Below are 13,409 nucleotides of genomic sequence, written 5' to 3' on the forward strand. Positions count from 1 at the left end.
AATGAGATAATAAAAAACCAGCCACAAATACTGAAAAACATGCAAGATTCTCATCTAGCTGCAATACATTAACAAGAGTGAATTTAAAAAGTAATACCAATAATTTTAAAACATGACCAATAAAAGCATTAACATAAATTTTATATAACTTTAAAACTAACTGGACTCTCATACACTGATAACTAAGGGTGTTGATAGCTTTAGCAAATCAAATCATCATAATTCCTTGTTCACATATCAAAAGTACTACACTGACATTTGTTACTACTCAAGAAAAATAATCCTAGTCTTAAAAGTTCATTAAAGCAGAAAGCAAAAATTTTTCAATGTATATTTATTAATTTCATATTGACAGTTTGATTTATTTCATTTATTCATTTATTAGCATTTATATTGGTCTCTCACAAAGATATGTGGAACAAAAACCAAGTAAGACATGTAAGTCTACAGTAACAGGTACGCTAAAACAACAGCAGTTTTAACAGAATACTAATAAAATGGAACATTTTTAACTATTTGTCAAACTCCAGTAAACAGTAATCCATGTCAAATCACAGACCTTGGTGTAGCCTTCTGGATTGACTGTCTTTTATCATCTAATGTACAATTTGTCAGTTTGACTGAAGCATTCATTGAGCCATCTGATAACATTTTCAGAGCAGCTGACATCAAAACTAATTTAAGCTCTGCAAGCTTCAAAAGGTCATCTCTCTGATCCAAACTGGTAACCTGTTTAAATCAAATGTTTGTAGACTTCATTACAGGTAGGGAAAATAATATACTGGTGTGATATACAGTTTTATTCTAATAAAATTTCCAAAAATAATATATTAAATGAGTCCACTACTCATTCAAAAGACAACCACAACAAATAAAATACAGAGAAAACTTAAAGAAAGCTTTATCCTTCTATCATCTTTCTAAAGCGAGCTTACATCAGTGAGAGAGAGACAATGTTTACAAGAAAGTAATGCAATTTTGGTTTCTTTGTATGTAAGAACACATAGTATATGCAAAGATGTCAATTAAGAATTAAATTTTGTCTCTTATGACTATGCAGTGTTTAACCAGACACTGGAAAATGTTCATAATCTAAAATAATATCCAATAAGTCTACAATAAAATATTACCTTTTGTCAGAAATCTGCTGTAAATTTAAACCAAGATGAATATAAATGCATTCCTACTGTAAACACAAATTCAAAATCTCTCTCCACAAAAAAAACCAAAAATTATTTGTGTGTCTGTGTATGTGTAACTAATGTATAGGCTGTGTTCCTCTGCATTTTTTTCTTCCCAAACTGTATTTTAAACTAAGATAAATTTCCATCAGATTTTTATTCAGATCACAGAAGATGACAGATATTATGTCGGTTATTCTCTTTCCTGTAGTATCTGCGAAGTGATTTAGCTAAAATAGCTGTTTATCATTTCCATCACATTTGTTACTATTGCTAGAAAACACTTTCTCTCCTCATAAATTAAACTATTCTTGTTCAGAATTTCCAGGACTCCAAGCAACCTTAAAGCTGTTGCTTTCTCTTAGTAACCAAAATAATATTTACCTGTTTTGAATTTGGACTATACAACACTAAAGTCAGAGAGTCGAATTTGAAGTCCAGTTTTAGTGTTGTTTTTATTTGTACAGGTGAATGCAATTCCACAACAGCTGATGTCACAACAGTTACACCTTTCAGAAATCAGAAAAACAGTTAACACTAAAGAAAATTACTTAACACTAAAGAAAATTACCTGGCTGCAAACAAGGAAAAAAACAAAACAAAACAAAACATCCTCACTAATGACCATGAAGACAACAATTTCCCTTTTCTTCCACATGTAAATCCATCCTCACTTAGGATTTGTTTATCATGCTTTCTGTAATTACTTTTCACAAAATCACACAACATTTGAGAATATAAAACACTCCCCTTATATATTCTACATGTGATTTTTACCATCTTTAAGACATAAATATACAATGTCCCTTAGTGTAGTATGGTACTCCTTGCCAGAATGTTACAAAGAATACAAACTAACTTTCATCTTCATTTGTTCATCTGCCACATTTTTGCTGTTTTTCACATTTAATACAGGAATTCAACGAAAGCTGCTTTTCTTAACTTTGCCTTTTTATTTAGTATGTGCTGAACAGTCTATGTGTAATGACATGTATTGAACTTTTAGGGGTGCCATAACTATGACAAGACAAATAGATCTAAATCTGAACAGCAATGGAACCAGCACACATAAGAAAAAGAGTACCATGGCAGCTTTTTAAAGTTGGGATGTTACCACATTCAACCAACAGACTTGTAAGTGCTGCCTCACATTATGGCCAGGTGATGGAGAGCTGCATTCTGGAGGCCATCTCTGTCTGCATGAACGACAGGGAAGTGATTAGGAGTTGTCAGCATGGATTCACTGAAGGGAAATCATACTTGACCAACCTGACTGCCTTCTATGATAAAACAACTACCTTGGTGGATGAGGGGAGAGCAATGGATATTGTCTACCTCAACTTTAGCAAGGCCTTTGACCCTGTCTCACGACATTCTCACAGGTAAACTCAGGAAGTGAGGCCTGGATGAGTGGACAGTGAGGTGGATTGAGAACTGGGTGAACAGCAGATCCCAGAGGGTCATAATCAGTGGCACAGGATCTAGTTGGAGGCCTGTCACTAGTGGTGTTCTCCAAGGTTCAATACTGGGCCCAGTATTGTTCAACTTCTCCATCAGTGACCTGGAGGGGCAGATGCCTCCTCAGTGAGTTCACTGGCGACACAAAGCTGTGAAGAGTGGTTGATACCCCAGAGTGCTATGCAGTCCTTAAGGAGAACCTCAACAGGCTGAATAAATGGGAGAGAACTGCCTGAAGTTCAGTAAAGACAAGTGCAGGGTCCTGCTCCTGGGGAACAACCGCAGGCACCAGTACAGGTTGGGGGCCAACATGCTGGAAAGCAGCTCTGTGGAGAAGGACATGGGGATCCTGGTGGACTGTGAGCTGCCTATGAGCCAGCAGTGTGCCCTGGTGGTCATAAATGCCATGGTATCCTCAGATATGAAATTATATCCAGTTGGTGGCCGGTCACCAGTGGAGTTCCCCAGGGCTCAGTATTAGGACCAGTTCTCTTCAACATCTTTACTGATGATTTGGACAAGGTGATCAAGTCAGTTCACAGATGACACTAAGTTGGGTGGGACTTGATGATCTGCTAGAGAGTAGGAAGGCTCTCCAGAAGGATCTGGATAGCTGAATTGATTAATCAAGGCCAACAGCATGAGGTTCAACAAACCCACGTGGTGGGTCCTGACCCTGGGTCACAGCAACCACATGACACGCTACAGGTTGGGGGGAAGAGTGACTGGAAAGCTGCCCAGTGGAAAAGGATGTGGGAGTGCTGGTGGACAGCGGCTGAACATAAGCCAGCAGTGTGTCCATGAAGGCCAGTGGCATCCTGGCTTTGATCAAAAATACTACAGTCAGCAGGACCAGGGAAGTGATACTCAGCCAGCACTTGAGGAGAGGCTGTACTTTGAATCCTGCATTGAGTTCCGGCCCTTAACAACAAGAAAGACATTGAGGTGCCCCAGCATGTCCAGAGAAGGGCAACAGACTTGGTGAAGGAAGGGTCTGGAGCGCAAGTCTTATGAGAAGCAGCTGAGATAGCTGGGGTTGTTTAATCTGGAGAAAAGGAAACTCAGGGGTTTTGTCACTCCCTACAACTACTTGAAAGGAAGTTGTAGCAAGGGTTGGTCTCTTTTGACAGACAACTAGTGATAGGACAAGACGACACAGGCCTCAAGTTGAGCCAGGGGAGGTTCAGGTTGGACATCAGTAAGAATTTCTGCTCACTGGAAGGTGGTGGAATCACTGTTCCTGGAAGTGTTCAAGAAATGACATGGATCTGGCACTTAGTGCTGAGGTTTAGTTGATGTGGTGGTGTTCACTCAAAGGTTGGATTCGATGATCTTGGAGGTCTTTTCCAACTTTAATGACTCTGTGATTCTACAGTATTGTTAAACGCAACTGAATCTGCCATCCTTTTATAAATGCAATTCCAACAAAAGTAATAGACTGATAATAATACCTAAAAATGCCAGACTATGTCATTTTAGAAAATATTACCTGCAGAGTGCTGTGAAGTACTATGCATATCACTACTATATCTAGTTGATTCTTTTGCTTCTGGAAAAGATGTTGATGCACCAGCGCTTTCCCCTGTGTTTTCATTTAGTGTCCTCAGTATTGTGGTAATATCTTCCTGACTGAGAATTAGCTTTAAAAACAATTGGAATTAAAATCACAATTACAACTCAGTTCACGTAGCTTTCCATAACTAAAATGTGAGTTTACAAGTAAACAGATAAATTAAATTAATCTCATATGAGTCTCTGTTTAGGAGACTAAAGACCAAGTAAAATATTTTTCTCAAATTCACAAAACCTTTACGGTAATTTCTAGAAATTAGAAGTCAGTCGCACATTATTTTGTTTTCATCCAAAAAATTTCTTTACCAACTTACAGTTTAGAAGCTAGAACATTAGATGTACACATGCAGTTGGACTTCCAGTCACCCAAAACTGTTATGTGCATTTAGTCACAAGGTAGTTTACATTAATAGTTATGAGTTCTATTTCAAAATCTGGCAAAATGGCTTTCCTCATACACCTGACAACCTTTATATTTTTTCATGTTAAATTTAAATGAACACATGCACTAACTCATATTCAGGTTTGTCATGGGTATGAATTCATGCTGCTATAAAACAAACCAATAAACCCCAACTTTTTCCAATCCTTCTTTGAAAGATACTGAAGGTAAAAGAAGGCTATAACAGCATAAATATGTTTTAACTAATAACAGTAACTTATAGTACAAAGTCTCCCTGCAGTATCACAGATGAAACACAGAACTCAGATTAGAAAAGAAAGCTATCCGCTTCCTTTTCCCCTATCAAGCAACAAAATCCAGTCTACATCTATGTCTTGAAATCAAACAACAACCTAACAAATGAGCTTGGACTTTAATGGAGAGAAAAATAAATCCAATTTCCTCAAACATTATAACAGTTGACTTCAGAAATGAGTGCTTACATTCATAGGCTTGAGTCGGCCAGATATTTCAATATCAGGAACTTCATTATACCACGCGGCAGCTAAATTTCGTTCAACAGCTACTTCCAGATTGATTGGCTGCAGCAACTGTACTTCTGTTTGCAAAGAACCTTGCTCATAGCAGGATCTGTGAACAGAAACAAAATACTCCCTGCTTTACATATTTTGCTTACACATTCTAACAAACACATTTCTGTACTTCCTTAATGTTTTTAAACAGTGCTGTGAAACTGTCTTTATACCACTCTTAGTAGCTCTAGTTAAAATCTTACTCCACCAGCTAGGTATCTTTCTTTGTCAAGGAGAAGACATCAGGTACCTACCAGGCACACACCATATAAACTCTTGCAAGTTAGGACATCTTACCTGATCTCCAGTGGAGAGCAATTTCTTCTTTCTTCAGTACTCTCCAACCATGTTTGAAAAGCCCCTTCCCCCTTCCCTCTCCACTCACCAATCCCTGCACCAATAACCATTTTCAAACAGATTTTTACTGCTATCTGACTTAGTACCTTTCCTGCTGTGCACAGCTTGAAAATCCCATTGAAATAGCCAGTTACAAATGGGTATAACCTGTCCCAAAGTAATGAATGATATATAAGTCTATGCTACTAAACATCATATCATGGCTAGGCTTCACGAACGAAGATTTAGGAAGGCTCTATCCACATTGCTACTAAACAATTTTGCCTATAAAAACATTTGCTTCTATTTAAAGATATGTAGATTGCCGTTCTTCCTAAACCATACAATTTTACCGCTTTTAAAAGATATTAGTTTGCCGTTATATTTCAAGATAATAGTGTATCTGTCAACCACCAACCTTTAACTATTTAGTAACTCCTCAAAGCTCTCTATCTGAAGAAGAATCCCAGAAGCATTTAACGAATTTTAAAAATATTGACATTACATTACCTGTATAACTTTAGTTCACTCAATTTCACTGTCATAGAGTCAATAACAGGTGGAAGATTATAACACATTCTTGTTTTAGCGATAAAGAATCGGTTCTTCACGGTGATTAGACCAAGATCAGCCACCAGAACATTCTCAGACATTGCTGATTGTGGAATTATTACAACAGGCGCTTTAATGTTAATATCTAGTGCCAAACGGGAACTACGCTCTTTTACACCTGTAGCTGCTTTCTCTGCTGCTTGAACAGTTGCTTCAGTAAGAGCTTCCTTCGCAGCTTGAAAGTTATTTATAAAAGCCTGGGAAAAGAATACAGATCTTGGAAATTAATTACTAAGAACTGCACTACTTCAAAAACACTAAGAATCATAGTTATTCTTAAGAGACTGTTTTTCCTACACACTTTTTCCAAATCCTTTAATAGGATAATCTTTCCTCAAATATGATAAACTATGCATATATATATATAAATTTACATACTAAATATTTGGAAAATTATAATTATATTCAGTAAGAGCAATGATCACTCCATACAGAATCCTTTTCTGGTTCTGACAATGTTACTTGAATGCTAAGAAACAGTATCTGGGAAATTTAACTTACCAAAATAGATGAAACAAACTTGTTGACAAAAAGTACTTGAATACACCCAACAGTTAGATAAACACGATTATCAACAACATCCATATTTGAATATGCAACGCCATCTGTAGCATTCACATATGATATCATTCTGAAGTTGAAGACTTCTTTTTCTGTGATGTACAGAGCCTTAGGAAGACAAAAATACAGTATCTCTACTCTAAAAACTTACATGCTGAAGAAACTTAACTCTGAAATAAACATAATACCTCACACTCCTATGACATTTTTACCTCAAATATCTCAACAAGAAATGAAAAAAAAAATCAAATTTAAAAAATCCATTGAAATAGCTGAAAATATTCAGTTGGAATCTCAGCTTGAATAATTCTGTTCATTAAAGTCAGCAGAACAAGAGATGTAATGAGCAGTTGGGTATTACTGGGTATCACAGTTGCACAAATTAATGTTAGCCTAATAATTACTGGTTGTGGGAGCAAAATCAATGTGTCTATAGAGAATGCTGCTCCCACCAAATACATGTTACAGCAGAGAGTTGAGTCCATAAGTAAGTTCAATTTAGCATCAATATTCCACTCAAAAAAGTCAATAATAAATGCAAACGCATACCTTTTTATACAATGCTGTCTCATCAGAATCCAAAATAACAATGTTCTTCAATTTTGCAGTCACTTCGGTTGCTGTTTTCCTCATGATCACTTGGCTATCCAGACCTCAAAAAACAAGATATACAAAATCTATAGACTGTCCTGGTTACAAAGTTCTGCATCCTCGTGACGAAAGTTTTTCTCCTACCTTCAATGTGAATTTCAGCTATTCTATGTTTTTTCTCTCTAATAAAGATACTCAAACACGATAAATCTGCACAGATATTGAGGTCAATAACATCTTCATACTTTGATTTTTTTGACGCTGTGGGAAACACAAAATAATAAAAGTTACAGTTTTTCCAAGAGGAGATTTAATATTTTAGTGTCCCTTTGAACTGCACAGTAAGCAAAAGAGGAGACTGATGCTCCTCAAGTATAAGGTAATAACTGTAAATAACTGTAAATAACTGTAAATAACTGTAAATAACTGTAAATAACTGTAAATAACTGTAAATAACTGTAAATAACTGTAAATAACTGTAAATAACTGTAAATAACTGTAAATAACTGTAATGCCATCAAAAGCTTTAATTCATACCAGGAAAAAAAATTTTAAAATGACAATTTATGAATTTTTTATTTGCATCTACTCAGTGCCTCGAATACACAGCAAAGGTACGTCTCAATCTCTGTGTCAGAAAACTACACATGGATAAGCATATAAATCTCAAGCAAAATTTCTCATATCAAGTCACTAACAGGTTTACTAAACTAGAAAATACATTCATTTTCTTCTTGCTTAAGTGAAGAGAAAGGAATGAAAAGAGGAAAAATATAATAAAGAAACTTACTTAATTTCTTAAGAACATCCTTCTTCTCCTCTATTTTTTCAGGGACTTCTGCAACTTTAGTTTCTTGTTTGGGTAGAAGATTATTCAGATAGTTCATAGCATTCAGCAGAGCTTCAGTATGCAAATGAACATCTAAAGATGAAAAGTTCACCTAGAAGAATAACTTTTGTTTATTCAATATGCCTGTCTCCCCACTCTGAGAAAACTATGTTAAAAAAAGACATCATACCTTTATGTTTTGTAGAACATTCTGATAGGTAGTTTTGAGTTCTGGTCCGTTAATATCAGTCTATTCCATCAAAAGTGCACACAAAACAAATAAAGAAAACAGGAGAAGTTTGGAAATTTCATTAGAGAGAACTTATATTCAAAACCACTACAACTTAAGATGTACAAGTTATTCTGTTTAGGAAGCAGACAAACTTTGCACATGACACTCAAGATGCTAAAGGCATAAATAAGTGAGAAGAACCTTCAACAATTACTCCATAATATTGTACTACTTATGATAGGTTTACAATACAAAAGCAAAGTCTGCTGTTTTCTCACCTTTATGTACTCTAGAGTGAGAAGATCATCTTCTACATTATCCAATGTAGTAATTATGTAAACTGGCTTGTCGTTATCATCTTAAAAAAAAAAAAAAAACAAAACAAAACCACAAAATAATAAGATTACTTTTTTAAAAAGAAAAAAAATCTACAACTTTCTTAATCTATATACTACAAACTAGGCTACTAACTGTCATTACTGTTTAATCACAAAACCTCTTTTGCAGACCTAAACTACTTAGATGTCTCTCAAATCATCAGCACCAGAACGTATTTACCAAAGCACTAATAAGAGAATGAGCTCCTATTTCCCCCCCCCATATTTAATTTAGAAAGCAAATCTTCCTGAGTTGACAAAAGTCCTACAAGACTTTTTGAAGACAAATTCAAAGTGTTATTTGTGAGTAATTTTTTGATCAGACTATAAACACTTACCCATATACTCTGGGCACAGCAGACAAACTTCACGAAGGAAAGCATTTGCAGTCATGTCGAATGTTCTTAATTTAAGTTCTGTGCCTAAGCCCAAAATATCAAGCTGCAGCACAGGTATCTCAGTATTATCAGTACAACGGCATAATTTAACTAAGACCTAAAAAAAACACACACCCCCAAAACCAGTAGGGGATTCTCTTAGTTTTTATATAGGATAAAATATTTACATACATTCTACCAGTTAATGTGTATTTGTGTATTGACCATTTAACACATTAATACATTAATACATACAGTAAACACCTTGGAAAAAATAAACAATTCATCAAGTAACATTGCTCAATTTGTTTGCCGCTATTTTAACAAAAACTTCAAACACGCACACATGTAATACCAAAGTAACAGTTACACAAACTAAATAATTTAGTTACACAAACTAAATTCTGTCCAGCACTTAGTAACGTTGAACACAGTCAATACTAGATTTTCAGTCAGCATACAGTGTTTACTGCTTCCATTGGAATTTCTCTGAACACTCCTGGTAATTTAGATTCCCAAGATTAATGTTAGGCAGGAGGATTTACTACTTTTGCACCCATGCATGATAACAATGTTATTAAATAAATACCTAGCTCAACTGTTGTATCTGAACTTCACAACCAAAGCAAAACAAAGATATGTACACTTCCTTTCCATATAATGCTGTCTACAAATAAGGAAAATCAAAACCTAACCCAGTAAACTGTGAAGCCAACAAATGGAGAGGTGATTTCTAAGAGATTCCCAACCGTCCTTTTTCTTACAGATTGTAAGATAATTTCCATTAGAGAACAGTGTAAAATACAGCATCTATCTTTAGACTAGTAATTCTTAAACAAGGCCTTGTCATCACACAAAGAACAGCTCATTTCAGTTTTATTTGTGGCAAAGTTTTAGTATATAGTATGTTGCAAGCTAGCTATGATGTGTTGAAGACATTCTGCAATCCCTTGTAAAGTTAACTGAATTTGTATGATTTATTTGTATAATAAGTGTAAAGTAAAATACAGTGATTAGCAGCAATAACACTAATGGTCTAATGATAAAGGTAATGATGGTGTTAAGATGCCACCTTTTTTACTAGACCAGCTGATATAGTCAGAAATAGTTGTCTTGCATTTGGATAAAATACTCTTTTTTCCCCCCTGTGTCTGAAGCAGCAAGAACACCACAGAAAACTCAGCATAATGAAGATGTTATAGATTTAGGTATGCAGACAACAGGATCTGGGAAAAACTGGAGCAGAAAAATATGGGTTTTGTTACAAGAGGAAACATTAATGAAGTTTTCCCAGTGAACACAGCAGTATCTAGAAACAACATGTCAAAAACCAAATATTTACCTAAAACAAATACATAATGTGATTTTTGAGTGATAGGTAAAGAAAATTCAGTGATAAAACTGGATAAAGCAAAGTATTTCAGTGATGAAAATTATGTAGAAGCACAACTGTGGCTTGGAAAAAACTCTGCAGAATAGTTTTGGCAAAAAAATGGGGAATGAATACTTCTGCAGGCATGGATTTACGAACACAACAAATAGGGGAAATTACAGTCCTGATGTGCTTCAGAGAAATTTTTAAAAAAACAAGTAACTTTACCTCAGCAACTTCAAACCTGAGCTGGAATTCTGTCATATTTTTCAAAGATTCTTGTTTACGTAGTCTTTTTTGCCTTGCACTACTGCCAGCTTGCTTGAGGGAACCAGATGGGGCTTCAAAAAATGTCACTTCTTCCGTAGGACTGCTTAGTGCATCATAAAATTCTTCTTCTGATTCTATGGATTAATTCACAACAACATTACGTACACAGTTTAGACAGCTAAAATTTTTGTATTACTATGACTTAGAATTTTTATGCCTACATCTATAAAAGCTTAAATATCCAAGTATCTAGCTCATAATTAGCAACCAATGAAGTCTGTTTCTATAATTACCTCCACTCCTGCCTTCACAACTTTACACCACACCTACAGCTATCATGTCATCTTAAATTTCAGTTCTCATTAGCTAATTCCCTTATCAACATTCTCTCACTATTGGATGTGTAAAAGACAGCACAAACTGTGGCTCATCTTGCCTTTGGTGCATATTAATAGATTATCTCTCCTGCTGGCCTGACTGCTGCTGAGGGCTGCAGCCTCTGCTTCAACATCAGGGGCACTACTTTGGATCTCTCCCTGCTATAGATCTCCCATTTCAGGAGAGACTCCTAAGGACTATCAAGCTTTAAATCCACTTGACATTACTATGGAAATATAAACAAAACAAATACATTGCACTGTTTTGTAAAGCTCTTGTCAGTCACCTAAAAATCATGAAGACTGAAGTTTAAGGTAACTGTGGAAAAAGTATCCTTCTCAAGAAATTATATGAAGAGCTATTTTCTAAGGCTTGAAAGCATCCCTGAGTTTGGAGGGTGAAGATCAAGAAATAACATGAATCACTTAAAAAGATCGTACAGCTGTATGTACAGTATAGATTAAAAATCAGACTTTATTCAATCTAAATCTAGTTATTACTTTCTCAAATTACTTGTTGCCAGCATTCATCCTCCTTTCATCCTCATTTTTAAGAGTTGAAAGACACTTCCTTTGGACACAAAGGAACTCATACAAAAAATAAATGAAGATGCACAAATACATATTTCTATATATACTGCACATACACTGAGTTTAAAGCTATGAAGTAGATATAAAAATTAACTTTGCTAATAATTTCGCTAGTGTTTGCAAACCACATATATCATTACCTTGAGAAAGGAGAAGAAGTACTGTTCTCTTTTCTCCAGCTGAGTGTTTTGGCATCACAAAAAAAATTGATACTGAAATAATACTGATATATTTGCTTATTTCCAAATGTAACTACTAGATGAAATGTTAGGATCTAGCTAAGCTCTTTGAACAGCAAAACAGTACTAAATACAAGTGGTTTCTCCACAGCCAATCTTCTATTTTGAATTGAAAAATTCATTCAAAATGCTTGCTTATTAAAACACAGTAGTTTCTAACAATCATCATTTCAGGATTTTATAATTTAAATAAATCCAACTAAATAGGAGATAACTCCTTCATAAGAAGAAAATAATCTGAACTGTCATCACAGGACTAAGTACATACTAAATGTCATAAATATTACTTCAGGTGCTCTGAACAGACTTGCAACAACATATGCTAATACAAAAACATACAAACCATACCAAACAAATGTTACCGTTTTACCTTCAGAAAGAAAATGACAAAAACAAGCATACAAAATTTTACTGCTATGAGAAAATACACAAATAGTTTGTACAGTGTGAATTATAATAAGCTACACACAACATAACATTATTCAACCCTCAAGAATTTGAAAAAAAGTCAAAAGTGGTTGTTTATAGTAAGAGTAATAAATTCATTCAGTGAGTTCCAAAACTTCTTGACTTGACCTATTTCTTAAGCAAAACTTTAAATTAGATTATATTACCTGACTCAGGAAATGAATGAAGATCCAGAGCAGGAAACATGCCTTGTGGTAAATGTGGTGCTGAAAGCACAGGGGATATTCCAGCCTGAAACAGGAGGTACCATAAAATTTTTTGCTTGAATTTATTGGTCATGCTATTGCATGCACATATGCTCTGTGAAAGTTTTACCTCTTAGGGAAACTTGTCTAAGTTTAAATGCAAATCATTACAGTTAAACACTTACATTACTGAAATTACCAACATGGGGAGAAATGAGACCTAAATTAATTAGACAGAAGCAGCAGGTATTGCACTGTCATCTAGTTACAGAGAGAACACAGGAAAGACAGTGAAGAGGTTCAAACATACAACTTCACAGATCAAAAGAGGGACAGAAATGGTACATCATATGAAAAATCAGGAGAAAAGAAAACCTGTTCTCTGAGAGGACTACAGTATGGCAACTTCAGAGAACAATAAAGATCAAGAGCTTTTTTATAAAAATCACAAAATACAAGTGCCAGGTGGAAAAAAAAAGAAAAAAAGAGCTAGACGAAACATTAGAGCAGACAAAACTCTTTCTTGATTTCACAGAATCGTAGATACATTTAGGTTGGAAAAGACCCTTCAAGATCACCAAGTCCAACTAGCATTAAACCTAGCACTGCCAGGGACATGGTTTAGTGGCAGAATTAAGTGCCACATCTACAAGTCTTTTAAATAGTTCAGGAGTGGTGACTCATCCACATCCCTGGGCAGGCTGTTCCAATGTTTGACAATACTTTTGGTAAAGAAACTTCTCCTAATATCCAACCTAAGCCTCCCCTGGAGCAACTTAAGCCTACTTACTCTTGTCCCATCGCTT

General features: G+C 35.2%; 1 protein-coding gene across 7 annotated transcripts in view; it reads right to left on the reverse strand.

Annotated features, from left to right (window-relative positions):
* Window positions 1-13,409, reverse strand: part of VPS13A (vacuolar protein sorting 13 homolog A) — a 105,665-nt gene that overhangs the window by 51,143 nt on the left and 41,113 nt on the right. For all 7 annotated transcript variants that reach the window (XR_007906908.1, XM_051801305.1, XM_051801306.1 and 4 more), the window contains exons 24-37: window positions 12,565-12,649; window positions 10,702-10,877; window positions 9,063-9,219; window positions 8,626-8,705; window positions 8,306-8,365; window positions 8,077-8,227; window positions 7,431-7,547; window positions 7,245-7,348; window positions 6,636-6,803; window positions 6,033-6,331; window positions 5,097-5,244; window positions 4,129-4,279; window positions 1,566-1,690; window positions 560-729 (exon numbers count right to left, since the gene is read on the reverse strand). Coding sequence is in view for 6 of the 7 variants with exons in the window: in XM_051801305.1 (XP_051657265.1) it covers window positions 560-729; window positions 1,566-1,690; window positions 4,129-4,279; window positions 5,097-5,244; window positions 6,033-6,331; window positions 6,636-6,803; window positions 7,245-7,348; window positions 7,431-7,547; window positions 8,077-8,227; window positions 8,306-8,365; window positions 8,626-8,705; window positions 9,063-9,219; window positions 10,702-10,877; window positions 12,565-12,649 (1,991 nt within the window). In the remaining variant the exon portion in view is untranslated. The remainder of the gene's footprint in view (window positions 1-559; window positions 730-1,565; window positions 1,691-4,128; window positions 4,280-5,096; window positions 5,245-6,032; window positions 6,332-6,635; window positions 6,804-7,244; window positions 7,349-7,430; window positions 7,548-8,076; window positions 8,228-8,305; window positions 8,366-8,625; window positions 8,706-9,062; window positions 9,220-10,701; window positions 10,878-12,564; window positions 12,650-13,409) is intronic.

The sequence above is a fragment of the Manacus candei genome, unplaced genomic scaffold (assembly GCF_025592945.1).
Source record: "Manacus candei isolate 608988 ecotype Guabito, Panama unplaced genomic scaffold, ASM2559294v1 h1tg000051l, whole genome shotgun sequence".
NCBI classification, from domain to species: Eukaryota; Metazoa; Chordata; class Aves; order Passeriformes; family Pipridae; genus Manacus; species Manacus candei.